Source organism: Scyliorhinus torazame, chromosome 16 (assembly GCF_047496885.1).
Source record: "Scyliorhinus torazame isolate Kashiwa2021f chromosome 16, sScyTor2.1, whole genome shotgun sequence".
Lineage (NCBI taxonomy): Eukaryota > Metazoa > Chordata > Chondrichthyes > Carcharhiniformes > Scyliorhinidae > Scyliorhinus > Scyliorhinus torazame.
Window position 1 is genome coordinate 99697949 of NC_092722.1, and position 18871 is coordinate 99716819.

General features: G+C 45.1%; 1 protein-coding gene across 3 annotated transcripts in view; it reads left to right on the forward strand.

Annotated features, from left to right (window-relative positions):
- The window catches only part of hells (helicase, lymphoid specific), a 104051-nt gene extending 94895 nt beyond the window's left edge, over nucleotides 1-9156 (forward strand). For all 3 annotated transcript variants that reach the window (XM_072478787.1, XM_072478788.1, XM_072478789.1), the window contains 2 exons: nucleotides 4690-4766; nucleotides 7468-9156. In XM_072478787.1, coding sequence (XP_072334888.1) covers nucleotides 4690-4766; nucleotides 7468-7565 — 175 coding nt within the window. In that variant the 3' untranslated portion in view covers nucleotides 7566-9156. The remainder of the gene's footprint in view (nucleotides 1-4689; nucleotides 4767-7467) is intronic.
- Nucleotides 9157-18871: the final 9715 nt, after the last annotated feature.

Genomic DNA, 18871 nt, shown 5'->3' on the forward strand with positions numbered 1-18871 from the left:
TTGAAGTGTGTATACTTCAACGCAAGAAGCATCAGGAATAAGGTGGGTGAACGTAAGGCATGGATCGGTACTTGGGACTACGATGTGGTGGCCATCACGGAAACTTGGATAGAAGAGGGGCAGAAATGGTTGTTGGAGGTCCCTGGTTATAGATGTTTCAATAAGATTAGGGAAGGTGGTAAAAGAGGTGGGGGGTGGCATTGTTAATTAGAGATATTGTAACAGCTGCAGAAAGGCAGTTCGAGGAGGATCTGCACACTGAGGTAGTATGGATTGAAGTCAGAAATAGGAAAGGAGCAGTCACCTTGTTGGGAGTTTTCTATAGGCCCCCCAATAGTAGCAGAGATGTGGCGGAACAGATTTTGGAACGGTGCAGAAGTCACAGGGTAGTAGTCATGGGTGACTTCAACTTCCCAAACATTGAGTGGAAACTCTTTAGATCAAATAATTTGGATGGGGTGGTGTTTGTGCAGTGTGTCCAGGAAGCTTTTCTAACACAGTATGTAGATTGTCTCACCAGAAGGGAGGCCATATTGGATTTGGTACTTGGTAATGAACCACGTCAAGTGATAGGTTTGTTAGTGGGGGAGCATTTTGGAGATAGTGACCACAATTCTGTGACTTTCACTTTAATAATGGAGAGGGATAGGTGCGAGCAACAGGGCAAGGTTTACAATTGGGGGAAGGGTAAATACGATGTTGTCGGGCAATAATTGACGTGCATAAGTTGGGAACATAGGCTGTCAGGGAAGGACACAAGTGAAATGTGGAACTTGTTCAAGGAACAGGTACTACGTGTCCTTGATTATGTATGTCCCTGTCAGGCAGGGAAGAGATGGTTGAGTGAGGGAACCATGGTTGACAAGAGAGGTTAAATGTCTTGTTAAGCGGAAGAAGGAGACTTGTGTAAGGCTGAGGAAACAAGGTTCAGACAGGGCGCTGGAGGGATACAAGATAGCCAGGAGGGAACTGAAGAAAGGGATTAGGAGAGCTAAAAGAGGCCATGAAAAATCTTTGGCGGGTTGGATCAAGGAACACCCCAAGGCCTTTTACACATATGTGAGAAATATGAGAATGACTAGAGCGAGGGTGAGTCCGATCAAGGACAGCAGCGGGAGATTGTGTATCGAGTCTGAAGAGATAGGAGAGGTCTTGAACGAGTACTTTTCTTCTGTGTTTACAAATGAGAGGGGCCATATTGTTGGAGAGGACAGTGTGAAACACACTGGTAAGCTCGAGGAAAAACTTGTTAGGAAGGAAGATGTGTTGGGCATTTTGAAAAACATGAGGATAGCCAAGTCCCCCGGGCCTGACTGGATATATCCAAGGATTCTATGGGAAGCAAGAGATGAAATTGCAGAGCCGTTGGCAATGATCTTTTCGTCCTCACTGTCAACAGGGGTGATACCAGGGGATTGGAGAGTGGTGAATGTTGTCCCCCTGTTCAAAAAAGGGAATGGGGATAACCCTGGGAATTATAGGCCAGTTAGTCTTACTTCGGTGGTAGGCAAAGTAATGGAAAGGGTACTGAAGGATAGGATTTTTGAGCATCTGGAAAGACACTGCTTGATTAGGGATAGTCAGCACGGATTTTTGAGGGGTAGGTCTTGCCTTACAAGTCTTATTGAATTTGTTGAGGAGGTGACCAAGCCTGTGGATGAAGGTAAAGCAGTGGATGTGTACATAGATTTTAGTAAGGCATTTGATAAGGTTCCCCATGGTAGGCTTATGCAGAAAGTAAGGAGGCATGGGATAGTGGGAAATGTGGCAAGTTGGATAACAAACTGGCTAACCGACAGCCAGAGAGTGGTTGACAAATATTCAGTCTGGATCCCAGTTACCAGTGGCGTACCGCAGGGATCAGTTCTGGGTCCTCTGCTGTTTGTGATTTTCATTAATGATTTGGATGAGGGAGTTGAAGGGTGGGTCAGTAAATTTGAAGACGATACGAAGATTGGTGGAGTTGTGGATAATGAGGAGGGCTGTTGTTAGCTGCAAAGAGCCGTAGATAGGATGCAGAGCTGGGCTGAGAAGTGGCAGATGGAGTTTAACCCTGAAAAGTGTGAGGTTGTCCATTTTGGAAGCACGAATATGAATGCAGAATACAGGGTTAACGGTAGGGTTCTTGGCAATGTGGAGGAGCAGAGAGATCTTGGGGTCTATGTTCATAGATCTTTGAAAGTTGCCACTCAAGTGGATATAGCTGTGAAGAAGGCCTATGGTGTGCTAGCGTTCATTAACAGAGGGATTGAATTTAAGAGCCGCGAGGTGATGATGCAGCTGTACAAAACTTTGGTAAGGCCACTGTACTGAGTACAGTTCTGGTCGCTTCATTTTAGGAAGGATGTGGAAGCTTTGGAAAAGGTGCAAAGGAGATTTACCAGGATGTTGCCTGGAATGGAGAGTAAGTCTTATCATAGAATTTTTTTTTACAGTGCTGAAGGAGGCCATTCGGCCCATCGAGTCTGCACCGGCTCTTTGAAAGAGCACCCTACCCAAGGTCAACACCTCCACCCTATCCCCATAACCTAGTAACCCCACCCAACATTAAGGGCAATTGTGGTTACTAAGGGCAATTTATCATGGCCAATCCACCTAACCTGCACATCTTTGGACTGTGGGAGGAAACCGGAGCACCCGGAGGAAACCCACGCACACACGGGGAGGATGTGCAGACTCCGCACAGATAGTGACCCAAGCTGGAATCGAACCTGGGACCCTGGAGCTGTGAAGCAATTGTGCTATCCACAATGCTACCGTGCTGCCCGTAAACATTGCCAGGAACCCTACCGTTAACCCTGTATTCTGCATTCATATTTGTGCTTCCAAAATGGACAACCTCACACTTTTCAGGGTTAATCTCCATCTGCCACTTCTCAGTCCTGCTCTGCATCCTATCTATGGCTCTTTGCAGCTAACAACAGCCCTCATAATTATCCACAACTCCACCAATCTTCGTATCGTGCTGCCCGTTATGAGGAAAGTTTCAGGGTGCTAGGCCTTTTCTCATTAGAACGGAGAAGGATGAGGGGCGACTTGATGGAGGTTAATAAGATGATCAGGGGAATAGATAGAGTAGACAGTCAGAGACTTTTTTCCCCTGGTGGAGCAAACCATTACAAGGGGACATAAATTGAAGGTGAATGGTGGAAGATATAGGGGGGGATGTCAGAGGTAGGTTCTTTACCCAGAGAGTAGTGGGGGCATGGAATGTACTGCCTGTGGAAGTAGTTGAGTGGGAAACATTTGGGACCTTCAAGCGGCTATTGGATAGGTACATGGAGTACTGTAGAATGATATAGTGTAGATTAATTTGTTCTTAAGGGCAGCACGGTAGTATTGTGGATAGCACAATTGCTTCACAGCTCCAGGGTCCCAGGTTCGATTCCGGCTTGGGTCACTGTGAGCGGAGTCTGCACATCCTCCCCGTGTGTGCGTGGGTTTCCTCCGGGTGCCCCGGTTTCCTCCCACAGTCCAAAGATGTGCAGGTTAGGTGGATTGACCATAATAAATTGCCCTTAGTGTCCAAAATTGACCTTAGTGTTGGGTGGGGTTACTGGGTTATGGGGATAAGGTGGAGGTGTTGACCTTGGGTAAGGTGCTCTTTCCAAGAGCCGGTGCAGACTCGATGGGCTGAATGGCCTCCTGCATTGTAAATTCTATGATAATATGTTTCACCATATAACTGTCTAAATGCTATTTAAAAGACAAAATTGTGCCTGCTTCTACTACTGCCCCTGGCATTTGTTCCAGACACTCACCATCCTGTTTGAAACAATTGCCCCTCTGGAACCTTTTGTGTATCTCCTCCCTCACCTTAAACCTATGCCCACTAGTTTTAGACTCCTCTACTTTTGGGAAAAGATGTTGACTATGCTCCTCATTATTTTCTCGACATATATATATATATATATATATATATATATATATATATAATATATATGTATTATAGACTATGAACAATATATATATATTATAGACTATGAAGACCCTAGGTTTAATTTCCAACTGGAGCTGATTTAGTTGATTTCAGAATGGGTGGTAATATGGTCACAATTGCTTGGGCTAGGGAGGGAAAAGCAATGTGGAATCTTTCTCCTACTTGTTATTCCACAAGGAGATGGGGGAAACTCAAGCATTCTGCTGCAAAGTCCAAATAGACAGAAGTATATGCGAGTGCAGAAGGGAATTTTGGTTCAAAGTGCAATACCAAACGGTGAGTCGACTGAGGATTTTAAGGAAATCAAATGGGTTTCACCTTAAACTCCTGGGTTTTGGGGTCCAGTGGGTATTCAATTAAATAAGGGTGGTTACAACACTTCCTGAGCAGCATCAACACATTCTGCAATTTCAGATGGATTTCCTTATCGTGTGGAATACACACATCCAACACCGGCCTGCTCTGCTCGTTGTCCGTACTGGATGAGTTTGGACTGGATATTTATTCTCTTGTATAGTTCATAAACATTTGCAAATTGGAGGCGCTAATGTTTTTATACTGGACAGGGGATAAAGATATCACTAACTGGAAGAGAAATGATTGCCCTGGATTCATCGGTCTGAATCTTTGTTAATTATTGCAGTGATTAATTGACTCATTGATGCTAATTAATTTGCTGGTTAACTGCAGACGATCAGCTCATCGCCAAACCTCACTTGCCTGAAATGTTTTGTCGATCTTTCCAACAGAGTGGTGAAAGGATCCACTGAGAAAGTGATAAATGATTTTGACCTTCAGACCTTGCTGGATCGCAGTGACCTCAGCAGTAAGTTCAAAACACTTGCCCATGTTTCTATTGAGCACCCTGTTAATCTGAAAATTAGTTTTCACTGCTACAGCCCTCAATATTAAAGTTGTATTTAAATCGCACTTTTTTAATTTAGGAGAAAAATCCAAGGTGCTTCACGAGCTTGGTCTTTCAAGGTTTAGTACCTTGATATGGGGACAGTACGTTACGGATGACCAAAAACTCAGTCAAATAATAATAATCCGTTATTGTCACAAGTAGGCTTCAATTAAGTTACTGTGAAAAGCCCCTAGTTGAATCTTAAAGAGCATCTTAAAGGAGGATAGAGGGGCAGAAAGATTTATATAAAAATAAATTGGAGCAGGAGTCAGCTATGAGGCTTCTCCAGCTTGCTCCAGCATTCAGTAACATAATGGCTGATTTTTGACTTCTATTCATGTCCTACCGACCCAATCCTCCTTGTCCCATCACTTTCAGCCTTGAATAAACTCATTGATTGAGCACCTGGAGTAGGAAATCCCAAAGATTCACTTCAAATTAGACCAGGGATTCCAGAGCATTATGACCCAGACAGCTGTAAACACTGCTGCCCCTGGAATGACCAAAATCGGCACGAGGAAAGTTGCCTGAATCGGATCAATTCAGAGATCACAAAAATATTTGTAGGGCTGGAAGTGAGTGGTAAGCGAAAATTAGAGGCAAGACCAGGGAAGGATTTGAAAATAAAGATGAGAACTTTAAAATTGAAGTTTCCTAGACCCAATTTGGATCCGTGAGCGCAGGTTTGTATGCAGGACTTGGTGCAACGGAGTTTTTGGATAGGGACAAGTTAAGATTCAAAATGGGGGGCGCTGCCTAGTAGAGTATTGGAGTAGTTGGCTCTCGCGGTAACAAAAACATTGAGGATTTCAGCAGAAACACTTGCAGTTAGGCAATCAATTAGGCAGTCAGAAGCTCATCTTGGGGTCAAATATAACACCATGCTTGTAGGCAACCTGGCTCTGCTTCCGACAGTTGCCATGAAGAGGGATGAAGGGCAGTAGCGAGGACATGGGTTTGTGATGGGGACCAAAGATAATGGCTTCAGTTTTCTCAATATTTAATTGGAGAAACTAGAAGCAGTGGAATCTTTGAGCGAGTTGTTTGTGAGATGGAGATAGAATCCCCCCAATGTAGAAGGAGGCCATTCAGCCCATCGAGTCGAGCATCCTGCCTCGGCCCACTCCCCTGCGCCATCCCTGCGTCCCCACCTAACCTGGACATCTTTGGACACTTTTTAAGAGGGAATTGATCATGGCCGATGCATAAGCCGATTCCCGGCGTGGGTCACTGTCTGCAGAGTCAACTTGTTCACCCCATGACTGCGTGGGTTTCCTCCGGGTGCTTCAGTTTCCTCCCACAGTCCAAAGATGTGCAGGTTGGGTGTATTGGCCACGCTAAATTGCCCCATAGTGTCCAAATGTTAGGGTGGTCTACTGGGTTACAGGGATAGGGTGTAGGTGTGGGCTTAGGTAGGGTACTCTTTCATGGGCCAGTATAGACTATGATGGCCCAATGACCTCCTTCGGCACTGTAAATCCTACGAATCCACCTAACCTGCTCATCTTTGGACTGTGGGAAGAAACCCACACAGACACGGGGAGAAAGTGCAAACTCCACACGGTCACCCAAGGCTGGAATCGAACCCGGGTCCCTGGCGCTGTGAGGCAGCAGGACTAACCACTGTGCCATCCATATAATGTATCAGCTAATATGTGGAATTGGACATATGTTTTTGGATGATGTTTGCAGAGGGCCAGAGTATAGATGAGAAAGGATAAACCTTGTGGGAGAAGAAAGTGAATCATTGTAGGTAGTTTTCTGGCTATAATCAGATAGACAAGAGCAGAACCCACCCAGCTGGATAATGGAGTTAAGACACTGGGTGGGGTTTACAGACCTTCACACTGGCAGGATCTTCCAGTCTTGCCGAAAACGACCCCCCCCCCCTCCCGCGCGGGAGGTTCTCTCGTGGCGGGATGGGTGAACGACACAGCATGTCGTGGACATCGGTGGGACAGGAAGATCCCATCGGTAGCCAATGGAAACCACCTCCCTGTTAGTGAACGTGTCGTGCTTGGGGTGGGGGTGCTGGAAATAGTGCTCATTAGAGAAAGATGGTACAGTCGACTGAAAGGCTTCCGATGAAACCAGGTTTATTTGTATACCACTTTTTTTTAAGATCGTAAAATATCTCCCAAGTGCTTCAGAGTGTTGAACGGGTGAGGAGGGATAGTTTATTGTAGTAAGAGTCACAAATTTTGTTTCTTATGACTTGGATTAGGGCTGTTCCAGTACTATGGTAGAACTGAGTTGTAAAGCCTGATTGAAGGGATTCAAAAATGGATTGCCGGAAAGGTTTATGAGGAGACCTGTTCAAAGATGCTGGAGAGGAAAGGGAGGTTGGAGCTGGGAGAGGAGGACAGTTCCACAGTGGAGAAATAGCTAACCATTGGGCTGAGGAAAGAAAATGAACACCTCCATATCCCTCATCTTTATTTTGAAAAACACTTCCCTGTAAATGTAAGCAGGGAGCTGTATTGATTTGCATATGGTCTGGAGAGATTCACTGGGGGACTGCTGAAAGGTTATTTGGAAGAATAGTTTTCGAGACGTGTTATCAGTTTGTATAAAGCATTGCCGGTGTGATAAAACTTGTATTTAATTTATTTTCTTACAGAACAAATGAAGAATTGTACCTCCGGAATCAAAAACCAGACAGACAAAATTTTCAGAGTACTTGACAGTGATGACACAAATGTAGGAATACAACTGTGAGAGATGGCTGGAGACTTCTCTTCATTCAGGTTTTAGTTGCCATTCCCTGTCCTGCTCTCCCTGGTAGGGAAGAGTCATAGTTTTGAGTGAAAATACTCCTGAAGTGCAGATTTAGGATCAGTCTGTACTCTTTAAGGTTGTTGATCTGACAAGCCATCCTGCTGTTAAAGGGTTTTTAAAGTGGGCCTTTTTTATAAAAAGATTTTTTGCACAGTAGACTGCAAACATAGATTTTGCTTTCAGTTTGAGACTTATTGCTACCTGGAATCTAAATAATGAGCTTAATTTCAAACCTTTAACCACTGGACAGGTGGAATGGGCGAATAAAGATAGCAGTTTATTTTTTGTTTGGCTTTTTCATTCTATATAATTCAGTTTAGTTTACATGTATGTTGCGCTCTTACGATCTTAAGATATTTGCACATCTATGGCCTAAGCAGAGAAGGCCCTGTTGAAGAGAAATAGGAAGTTGACAGTGTGCAGTTTGACAGGAGTGCGTGTGTGCCTTACTGCTGTAATTAATGCAAGTCATTGGTTGTTGGCATCTGATTCAGAATTGAGAAGCCTGGCAGTGGACCTCTGCATGTTTTTTAATTCTCATGGTCTTCCCTCACCATCGGAAGACAATTTACGCCATTGTTTTTTTAATCTTTTTTTAAAATAAATTGGCACCAGGGTGGTGTCACTGGGGACACAGTTTCCCCACTCTGAACAATGCTTCAGACATTGATTTTAAAAATTGCAGAGTGAGATTTCTCTCCCTTTTTTTTAGTTTCTGTTATACTGAATGTGAAATCTATGGAACTGTTTGACAGCGGTTAACTTTTTTTCTCTCTCCTTATTACCCCCTCACCCCGTGTTAATTGTTACCATTGAGGTTAAAGGTTGTCAGTTAACTTGCTAATTTCCACAGAATGGGACCTGTTGTTCACCCATGCACCTACTTGTGTTTTGGTAAGAATGCCAGGTGAGTGCAATTGAAGTGGAAATCTCCCAAAGCACATTTCACTGCACCTTTCTTTCTGTTTGTAATGTGTCACCACTTCTGTTGACCCAGTGCCATGGAATGAGAGCTCCCTCCAATAACCTCTCTTAGGATCATGAAAGCCTGGTTCTCGGGAACAGTGGATTTTCTTCTCTTTGGTGCCATTGGTGGCAGCAGTTCATGTGAAATGAATAGAATTAATGGTTAGTGATTATGATGTGTTAAACCTGCTGCAAGCTAAGAAATGCAAGCCTTGAGATTTCAGTTCCCTTTGGCAAGAATGCTGCTGTTTCTTTAAAACCATTTGGGTTTGGACGATTGCACAGGGATAAAATCTTAGAACAAATATCAGGATAAAGTTTGTCGGACCTGCATACTGCAGCTTTAGTTACTGTTTAGTCAAGACAAACAGATGCCTAGCACTACAAATAGGACACTGATTCCTGCTTGTAAAAAGCTGGAGAACCAGAATGCTTCAGCATCGTCAAGACCAGGGACCCGGACCTTCCCCTCAGCTCAACCTCAGTCCTTGATATATGCCGAATGCTGATGTATAAACTGTAAAATTAAAAATTGTTTTTATTAGAAATAAAATTTTCAAATTGATCAGTTTAACCGTTTTGTTTTTCACCTTGCTAATCCAATTTCAGATACTGTCAGTGAGTGTATTCCTCGTGGTGAGCTCCATGTTTGGAGACTGTTCTGTTATTAAACCGTGAACATTAAAGTATATCAGTCCTGGGGGGATCTGTGGCCCTTTTCATGTTTAAATGTTTTGGCAGAAATTGAAGTCTTATTGCAACTGACGTCTCACATTTGTTCTGCTTTGCTTCCATTCTTAATCCCTTTCTTCCTGTGCCTCACAAATATTTAACTTTTAACAATTGAGCACTCTTGCTTTCTGTAGTCTCTTTCCGTCTACCTCCTTTCTGTCCCATATATTTGCCACACATGATCCAAAGTCATTTGCTTTGTCTTTTTATAAAGAAAGTTGTTCCATTTATATCGTGCCTTGTTCGAGGGACATTGTCGGGAGTCTGAGATAGACCCACAGCTCCATGTTGGTGAGGAGCGGAGGGACACCCTCTTCCCCAGTGGGCTGCACACTCGAGCCTGCTCTCCTGAACACTGCCTGGGAGGTGGTGACAGAGGGAGGAGACCTCCAGTCTCAACAGGAGGAGCCAGCTAGTGATCCGGAGGGGTGGGGGTCACTGGTGAGACCTCTGCCCTGAGCAGTACAGAGGAGCAGGGAGGGTTCCAAAGGCTGCTCTGCAGGTGTCCTCTGGTTGGGGTGAGCTCTGCTGAACCCCTGCTTCCTCTGCAATGGGATAGCGTTTCTGAGGAGTGCCAACACCTGGTGGTAACTCCAACTGAGCCAGAAGTGAGGCACAGCGAAGAGTGAGTTTGGGAATTTGAAGCTGGATGGGAATTCAAGGGGGGGGTTGCTTTTTATCCGTGGTAAGTGACTGGTAAGTAGGTTTTCTTTTCATTTGTTATTTTAGTTATTTATTTTTTTCTTTTGTTTTTTAGCATTGTAGTTGTATAAGTTAATATAAGGTTTGAGACGTGGCAGGAGATCCCAGACCCGTATCATGCTCCTCGTGTGCGATGTTGGAGCTCAGAGACACGTCCACTGATGCTGGCTCTTTCACGTGCAAGAAGTGTGTCCAGCTGGACCGCTTGATGGCTCTGGAGCTGCGGGTGGACTCACTTTGGAGCATCCGCGATGCTGAGGACGTCACACCACAGGTGAGAATTACTGAGGGAGATAGAAAACGGGTGACCAAAAGACAGAGCAAGAGTAGGAAGGCAGTGCAGGTATCCCCCTGTGGTCATCTATCTGCAAAACAGATATATTGCTGTGGATAATGTTGAGGGAGATGGCTCATCAGGGGAAAGCAGCAGCAGCCAGGTTCATGGCACCGTGGCTGCCTCTGCTGCGCAGCCGGGCAGTAAAACGAATCATAGAATTTACAGTGCAGAAGGAGGCCATTCGGCCCATCGAGTCTGCACTGGCCCTTACAAAGAGCATCCCTACTGAAGCCTACCCTATCCACGTATCTACCCTATCCCCGAATGTCAATGCTGTAGTGATAGGGGACTTGATCGTATGGGGAATAGCAGACGGTTCTGCAGACGCAATCGAGACTCCAGGATGGTATGTTGCCTCCCTGTTGCAAGGTTAAGGATGCCTTGGGGGGTGGGGGGTGGGGGGAGGGTGAACAGCCAGCTGTCGTGGTTCACATGGGCATCAACGATATAGGTAAAAAAACAGGATGAGGTCCTGCAAGCTGAATTCAGGGAGTTACGAGTTAAACTAAAAAGTAGCCACTCAAGGGTAGTAATCTCAGGGTTGCTACCAGTGGCAAGAGCTAGTCAGAGTAGGAATGTCAGGATAGATAGCATGAATGCATGGCTCGAGAGATGGTGCAAGAGGGAGGGATTCAAATTCCTGGGGCAGTGGAACCAGTTCTGGGGGAGATGGCACCAGTACAAACCAGACAGTCTCCACCTGGGCAGGACTGGAACCGATGACCTGGGGGGTGTTTACTAGAGCTATTGGGGAGGGTTTAAACTAATGTGGCATGGGAACCGATGCAGGAAGTCAGAGGGTAGTAAAACGGGGACAAACAAAAGGCAGGAAGGGGGAAAGTGTAAGGCAGAGAAACCATAGTCAAAAATCAAAAATGGCGACAGTACAAGGTACAGTGATTGAGGGGAGCTCAGTGAATATGCTCAGTAATACTAAAAGGAATAAAACGTGAAGTAAAAACATTAATGGAAAGCGACGCGGCAGATTGTTACATGAAGACTAGGAAAATTAGAAAAGTTCAAAGGAAAAATAACTTGGGAGAGGTTACTGATCGAGGTGTTAAGATTCAAAACAGGTATAAAAGCCAACATAAGTGCACTTTACCTGAATGCTCATAGTATTTGGAATAAGGTAAATGAGTTGATGGCGCAAATCATCGTGAATGATTGATTTAGTGGCCATTACTGAAACATCGTTAAAGGGTGGTCACGACTGGGAGTTAAATATCCGAGGGTATCAAACTATTTTAAAGGACAGGGTGGATGGTAAGGGAGCTGATGTAGCTCTGTTATTTAAGGATGACATCCGGGCAGTAGTGAGGGATGACAGTAGTGGAGGATAAGGTTGAATCCATTTGGGTGGAAATCAGGAATAGTAAGGCGAAAAAGCCACTGATAGGAGTATATAGACCACCAACATTACGGTGGGGCGGGCAATAAAAAAAATAACTGATGCGTGTAGAAATGGTACAGCAGTTATCATGGGGGATTTTAATCTACATGTCGATTGGTTTAACCAGGTCGGTCAAGGCAGCCTTTACAATAGAACATTACAGCACAGTACAGGCACTTCGGCCCTCGATGTTGCGCTGACCTGTGAAAGCCCATCTATACTATTCCATTATCATCCATATGTTGATCCAATGACAATTTAAATGCCCTTAATGTTGGCAAGTCCACTACTGTTGCAGGCAGTGCATTCCACGCCCCTACTACTCTCGGAGTAAAGAACCTACTGTTGCTCTTTTTAACCTTAGTCTATTTGCTCTGTTTAGGTCACCTTTACTCATGAGTCGCCAGGTATCTTTATGATACCGCCACGTGGTTCAAGTTCAGGTTATGATTAATAACACAGCACACCGCTTAGTAAGGATTAAAACAACGGTCATTTATTATATACAACAAGCAATATTAATACCCTAATACTACTTTCTATATAATAAACCTATCACTACTGGCCAATACTTAACTTAGGAAGAGCCCACCAGGTCAGGGAAACGAATGGCTTGTCCAATCAAATCTGGCCCGCGGGATTCAAAAGGCTGCTACAGGTCGGTGGCTAGGTGTCTACCGGATAGCGATCGTTGGATTCAAACTTGCGGTGGCCGGTGGCTGGTCTTGCGAAGGTCTCGAGCAGGCGAAGATGAGAGAGAGAGATCTGAACTTGGACCTTCACTTTTATAGGGCCCAGGGGCTTCCCGCCTCCCGGGGCGGCTCTTGACCCTGAATCCCAAGTGATTGGATTCTGTCCCCAGTCTCTGGGGTCGATGTGTCCAATGGTGAGGCGATTCCTCGATCGGGGGGTGGTCGCTCACCTGTCTTTGTTTCGGCCACTGCAGACGCCGACAGGTCTGGCCCGGTATTCAATTGCTAATATATTGCAATTGTTCCCGGGGATAGCCGATTTAACTGTGGATGTCTGAGTTGATTAGGTGTAAACAGTCCTGAATGCAACTGTGGATACCTGGGTTGATGGGCTGTTGATAGCCCTGAGTATCGATCTGGGCTACGTTCCCAGAGCTGAATATGCAAACCTGTCTGCAGCTGCCTGCTTGTGTCTTCTTGGCTGCTTTTCCCAGCAGCCTTTCGGGTTAGCCGTTTTAAACTGGGTTTTGGCCAGATTAATCGGAACGCAGCCATTTTACATGGCTACACTACCTATATCTATCTACCCTCAATTCAAAGCTATGTCCCCTCGTGCTAGCCGTCACCATCCGAGGAAAAAGGCTCTAACTGCACCCTATCTAATCCTCTGATCATCTTGTATGTCTCAATTAAGTCACCTCTTAACCACCTTCTCTCCAATGAAAACAGCCTCAAGTCCCTCAGCCTTCCCTCATAAGATCTTCCCTCCATACCAGGCAACATCCTGGTAAATCTCCTCTGTACCCTTTACAATGCTTCCTCATCCTTCCTATAATGCGGCGACCTGAACTGCACGTAATACTCCAAATGCGGCTGGACCAGAGTTTTGTACAGCTGCAACATGACCTCATGGCTCCGAAACTCAATCCCTCTACCAATAAAAACTAACACACCGTATGCCTTCTTAACAACCCTATCAACCTGGGTGGCAACTTTCAGGGATCTATGTACATGGACATTGAGATCTCTGCTCATCCACACTACCAAGAATCTTACCATTAGCCCAATACTCTGTATTCCTGTTACTCCTTCCAAAATGAATCACGTCACACTTTTCTGCATTAAACTCCATTTGCCACTTCTCAGCCCAGCTCTGCAGTTTATCTGTGTCTCTCTGTAACCTGCAACATCCTTCCGCACTGTCCACAACTCTGCCGACTTTAGTGTCATCTGCAAATTTACTCACCAATCCTTCTACGCCCTCCAGGTAATTTATAAAAATAACAAACAGCAGTGGCCCCAAAACAGATCCTTGTGGTACACCACTAGTAACTGAACTCCAGGCTGAACATTTCCCATCAACCACCACCCTCTGTCTTCTTACAGCTAGCCAATTTCTGATCCAAACCGCTAAATCACCCTCAATCCGATGCCTCCATATTTTCTGCAATCGCAGAACCTTATCAAACGCTTTACTGAAATCCGTATACACCACATCAACTGCTTTACCCTCGTCCACCTGTTTGGTCACCTTCTCAAAGAACTCAATAAGGTTTGTGAGGCACGACCGACCCTTCACAAAACTGTGTTGACTATCTAATCAAATTATTCCTTTCTAGATGATTATAAATCCTATCTCTTATAATCCTTTCCAAGACTTTGCCCACATCAGAAGGACGGCTCACTGGTCTATAGTTACCGGGGTTGTCTCTACTCCCCTTCTTGAACAAGGGGACAACATTTGCTAGCCTCCAGTCTTCTGGCACTATTCCTGTAGACAATGACAACATAAAGACATCCCGGCCCTGGGTCACTGTCTGTGGAGTTTGCACATTCTCCCTGTGTCTGCATGGGTTTCACCTCCACAAACCAAAGATGTGCAGATTAGGTGCATTGGCCACGCTAAATTACCCCTTAATAAAGAAAAAAAATGGGGCAGCACGGTAGCATAAGTGACTCGCACTGTGGCTTCACAGCGCCAGGACCCTAGGTTCGATTCCCTGCTGGGTCACTGTCTGTGCAGAGTCTGCACATTCTCCCCGTATCTGCATGGGTTTCCTCCCACAGTCCAAAGATGTGCAGGTTAGGTGGATTGGCCATGATAAATTGTCCTTCCCTGTCCAAAAGGTTCGGAGGGGTTATTGGGTTACCGGGATAGGGTGGAAGTGAGGGCTTAAGTGGGTCGGTGCAGACTCGATGGGCAGAATGGCCTCCTTCTGCACTGTATGTTCTATGTTAAAGATCAAAGCCAAAGACTCTGCAATCTCCTCCCTAGCTTGCCAGAGAATCCTAGGATAAATCCCATCCGGCCCAGGAGACATCTACTTTCACACTTTCCAGAATTGCTAACACCTTATGAACCTCAATCCCGTCTAGTCTAGTAGCCTGAATCTCGGTATTCTCCTCGACAACATTGTCTTTTTCCTGTGTGAAGACTGACAAAAAATATTCATTTAGCGCCTCTCCCATCTCCTCAGACTCCACGCACAACTTCCCACTGCTGTCCTTGACCGGCCCTACTCTTGCCCTAGTCATTCTTTTATTCCTGACATACCTATAGAAAGCTTTAGGGTTTTCCTTGATCCTACCTGCCAAGGACTTCTCATGTCCCCTCCTGGCTCTTCTTAGCTCTCTCTTTAGGTCCTTCCTGGCTAACTTGTAACTCTCAAGCACCCTGACTGAACCTTCACGTCTCATTTTTACATAAGCCTCCTTCTTCCTCTTGACAAGTGATTCAAATACTTTAGTAAACCATGGTTCCCTTGCTCGACTACTTCCTCCCTGCCTGACAGGTACATACTTATCAAGGACACGCAGTAGCTGTTCCTTGAACAAGCTCCACATTTCCATTGTGCTCATCCTCTGCAGTTTCCTTCCCCATCCTATGCATCCTAAGTCTTGCCTAATCGCATCATAATTTCCTTTCCTCCAGCTTAAACGCGTGCCCTGTGGTACATATCTATCCCTTTCCATCGGTAAAGTAAACTTAACCAAATTGGAGTCACTATCACCAAAGTGCTCACCTACCTCCAAATCTAACACCTGTCCTAGTTCATTACCCAGTACCAAATCCAATGTGGCCTCGCCTCTTGTTGGCCTATCTACATACTGTGTCAGGAAACCCTCCTGCACACATTGGACAAAAACTGACCCATCTAAAGTACTCTAACTATAGCGTTTCCAGTCAATATTTGGAAAGTTAAAGTCCCCCATAACAACTACCCTGTTACTTTCGCTTCTATCCAGAATCATCTTTGCAATCCTTTCCTCTACATCTCTGGAACTTTTCGGAGGCCTATAGAAAACTCCCAACAGGGTGACCTCTCCTTTCCTGTTTCTAACCTCAGCCCATACTACCTCAGTAGACGAGTCCTCATCAGACGTCCTTTCTTCCACTGTAATACTGTCCTTGACTAACAATGCCATACCTCCCCCTCTTTTACCACCTTCCCTGAACCTACAGAAACATCTAAACCCCGGAACCTGCAACAACCATTCCTGTCCCTCTATCCATGTTTCTGAAATGGCCACAGCATCGAAGTCCCAGGTACCGACCCATGCTGCAAGTTCACCCACCTTATTCCGGATACTCCTGGCGTTGAAGTAGACACATTTCAAACCACCTTCCTGCCTGCTGGTACACTGTGACCTTGAAACCTTACTCATGACCTTGCTACTCTCAACCTCCTGCACACTGGAGCTACAGTTCAGGTTCCCAACCCCCTGCTGAATTAGTTTAAACCCTATTAGCAAATCCCCCCCCCCCCCAGGATATTGGTACCCCTCTGGTCCAGGTGTAGACCATCCTGTTTGTAGAAGTCCCACCTACCCCAGAACGAGCCCCAATTATCCAGGTATCTGAATCCCTCCCTCCTGCAACATTCCTGTAGCCATGTGTTCAACTGTTCTCTCCCTATTCCTTGTCTCACTAGCACGTGGCACTGGTAACAACCCAGAGATAATAACTGTTCTAGCTCTTAAGATTCCACCATAGCTCCCTGAATACCTGCCTTGCATCCCCATCCCTTTTTCTACCTCTGTCATTGGTGCCTATGTGGAGCACGACTTGGGGCTGCTTCCCCTCCCCCTTAAGGATCCCGGAACACGATCCGAGACATCACGGACCCTGGCACCTGGGAGGCAACACACCAACTGCGAGTCTCTTGTTCCCACAGAATCTCCTATCTGTCCCCCTAACTATGGAGTCCCCAATGACTAATGCTCTGCTCCTCTCCCCCCTTCCCTTCTGAGCAACAGGGACAGACTCTGTGCCAGAGACCTGTACCCCATGGCTTACCCCTGGTAAGCCTCTTCCCACCCCCCCAACCAGTATCCAAAGCAGTATACTTGTTACTAAGGGGAACAACCACAGAGGATCTCTGTATGAAAAAAAATGAAAATTTGGAAAAAATGTCATTGCTTCTGTACTTACTGCTTCCTCCCAGCCCCTCTCACCGTCACCCATCTATCTTCATTCTTCGGAGTAACTACATCCCTGAAGCTTCTATCGATAACCACCTCTACCTCCCGAATGATCCGAAGTTCATCCAGCTCCAGTTCTCTAACTTGTTTTTTTTGAGGAGCTGGAGATGGGTGCACTTTAGGAGGAGTTTATAGAATGTATCCACGATACTTTCCTAGAACAGTATGTAATGTAATGGATCCTACGAGGCAACAAGCGGTCCTAGATCTGGTCTTGTGTAATGTGACAGGATTGATTAATGATCTCATAGTTAGGGATCCTCTCGGAAGGAGCAATCACAATAATGTGGAATTTAAAATACAGATGGAGGGTGAGAAGGTAAAATCAAACTAGTGTTTTTTGCTTCAACAAAGATTACAATGGGATGAGAGAAGAACTAGCTAAGGTAGACTGGGAGCAAAGACTATGGTGAAACAGTTGAACAGTGGAGAACCTTCCAAGCGATTTTTCACTGCTCAGCAAACGTTTATATCAACAAAAATGGACGATAGAAAGGGAAAATCGACTGTGGTATCTAAGGAAATAGGGGAGAGTATCAAATTGAAGGAAAAAGCAAACAAAGTGGCAAAGATTAGTGGGAGACTAGAGGATTGGGAAATCTTTGGAAAGCAACTAAAAAAGCTATGAAGGAAGAGTAAGATAGATTATGAGAGTAAACTTGCTTAGAATACAAAAACAAGATGGTAAAAGTTTTGACAAATATAAAACAAAATAGAGTGGCTAAGGTAAATATTGGTCCTTTAGAGGATGGGAAGGGAGATTTAATAATGGGAGATGAGGAAAGGGCTGAGGAACTGAACAGGTTTTTTGGGCCGGTCTTCACAGTGGAAGCCACAAATAACATGCCAGTCACTGATGAAAATGGGGCTATGACAGGTGAGGACCTTGAGATGATTGTTATCACCAAGGAGGTAGTGATGGGCAAGCTAATGGGTCTAAAGGTAGACAAGTCTCCAGGACCTGATGGAATGTATCCCAGAGTACTAAAAGAGATGGCGAAGGAAATTGCAAATTCACTCGTGATAATTTACCAAAATTTACTAGACTCTGGGGTGGACCCGGCGGATTGGAAATTAGCAAATGTGACACCACTGTTTAAAAAGGAGGTAGGCAGAAAGCAAGTAATTATAGGCCAGTTAGCTTAACTTCACTAATAGGGAAGATGCTGGAATCTCATCAAGGAAGAAATAGCAAGGCATCTGGATGGAAATTGTCCTATTGGACAGACGCAGCATGGGTTCATAAAGGGCAGGTCGTGCCAAGCTAATTTAGTGGAATTTATTGAGGACATTACCAGTGCGATAGACAACGGGGAGCCAATGGATGTGGTATATCTGGATTTCCAGAAAGCTTTTGACAAGGTGCCACACAAAAGGTTGCTGCATAAGATAAAGGTGCATGGAGTTAAGGGGAAAGTAGTAGCATGGATAGAGGATTGGTTAATTAATAGAAAGCAAAGAGTGGGGATTAATGGGTGTTTCTCTAGTTGGCAATCAGCTAGTGATTTTCCTCCGGGATCAGTGTTGGGCCCACAATTGTTCACAATTTACATAGATGATTTGGAGTTGGGGACCAAGTGCAATATGTCCAAGTTTGCAGACGACACTAAGATGAGTGGGAAAGCAAAAAATGCAGAGAATACTGGAAGTCTTCAGAGGGATTTGGATAGGTTAAGTGAATGGGCTAGGGTCTGGCAGATGGAATACAATGTTGACAAATGTGATGTTATCCATTTTGGTAGGAATAACAGCAAAAGGGATTATTATTTAAATGATAAAATATTAAAACATGCTGCTCTGCAGAGGGACCTGGGTGTCCTCGAGCATGTGTCGCAAAAAGTTGGTTTACAGGTGATTAAGAAGGCGAATGGTGTTTTGTCCTTCATTGCTGGACGGATGGAGTTTAAGACTAGGGAGGTTATGCTGCAACTGTATAAGGTGT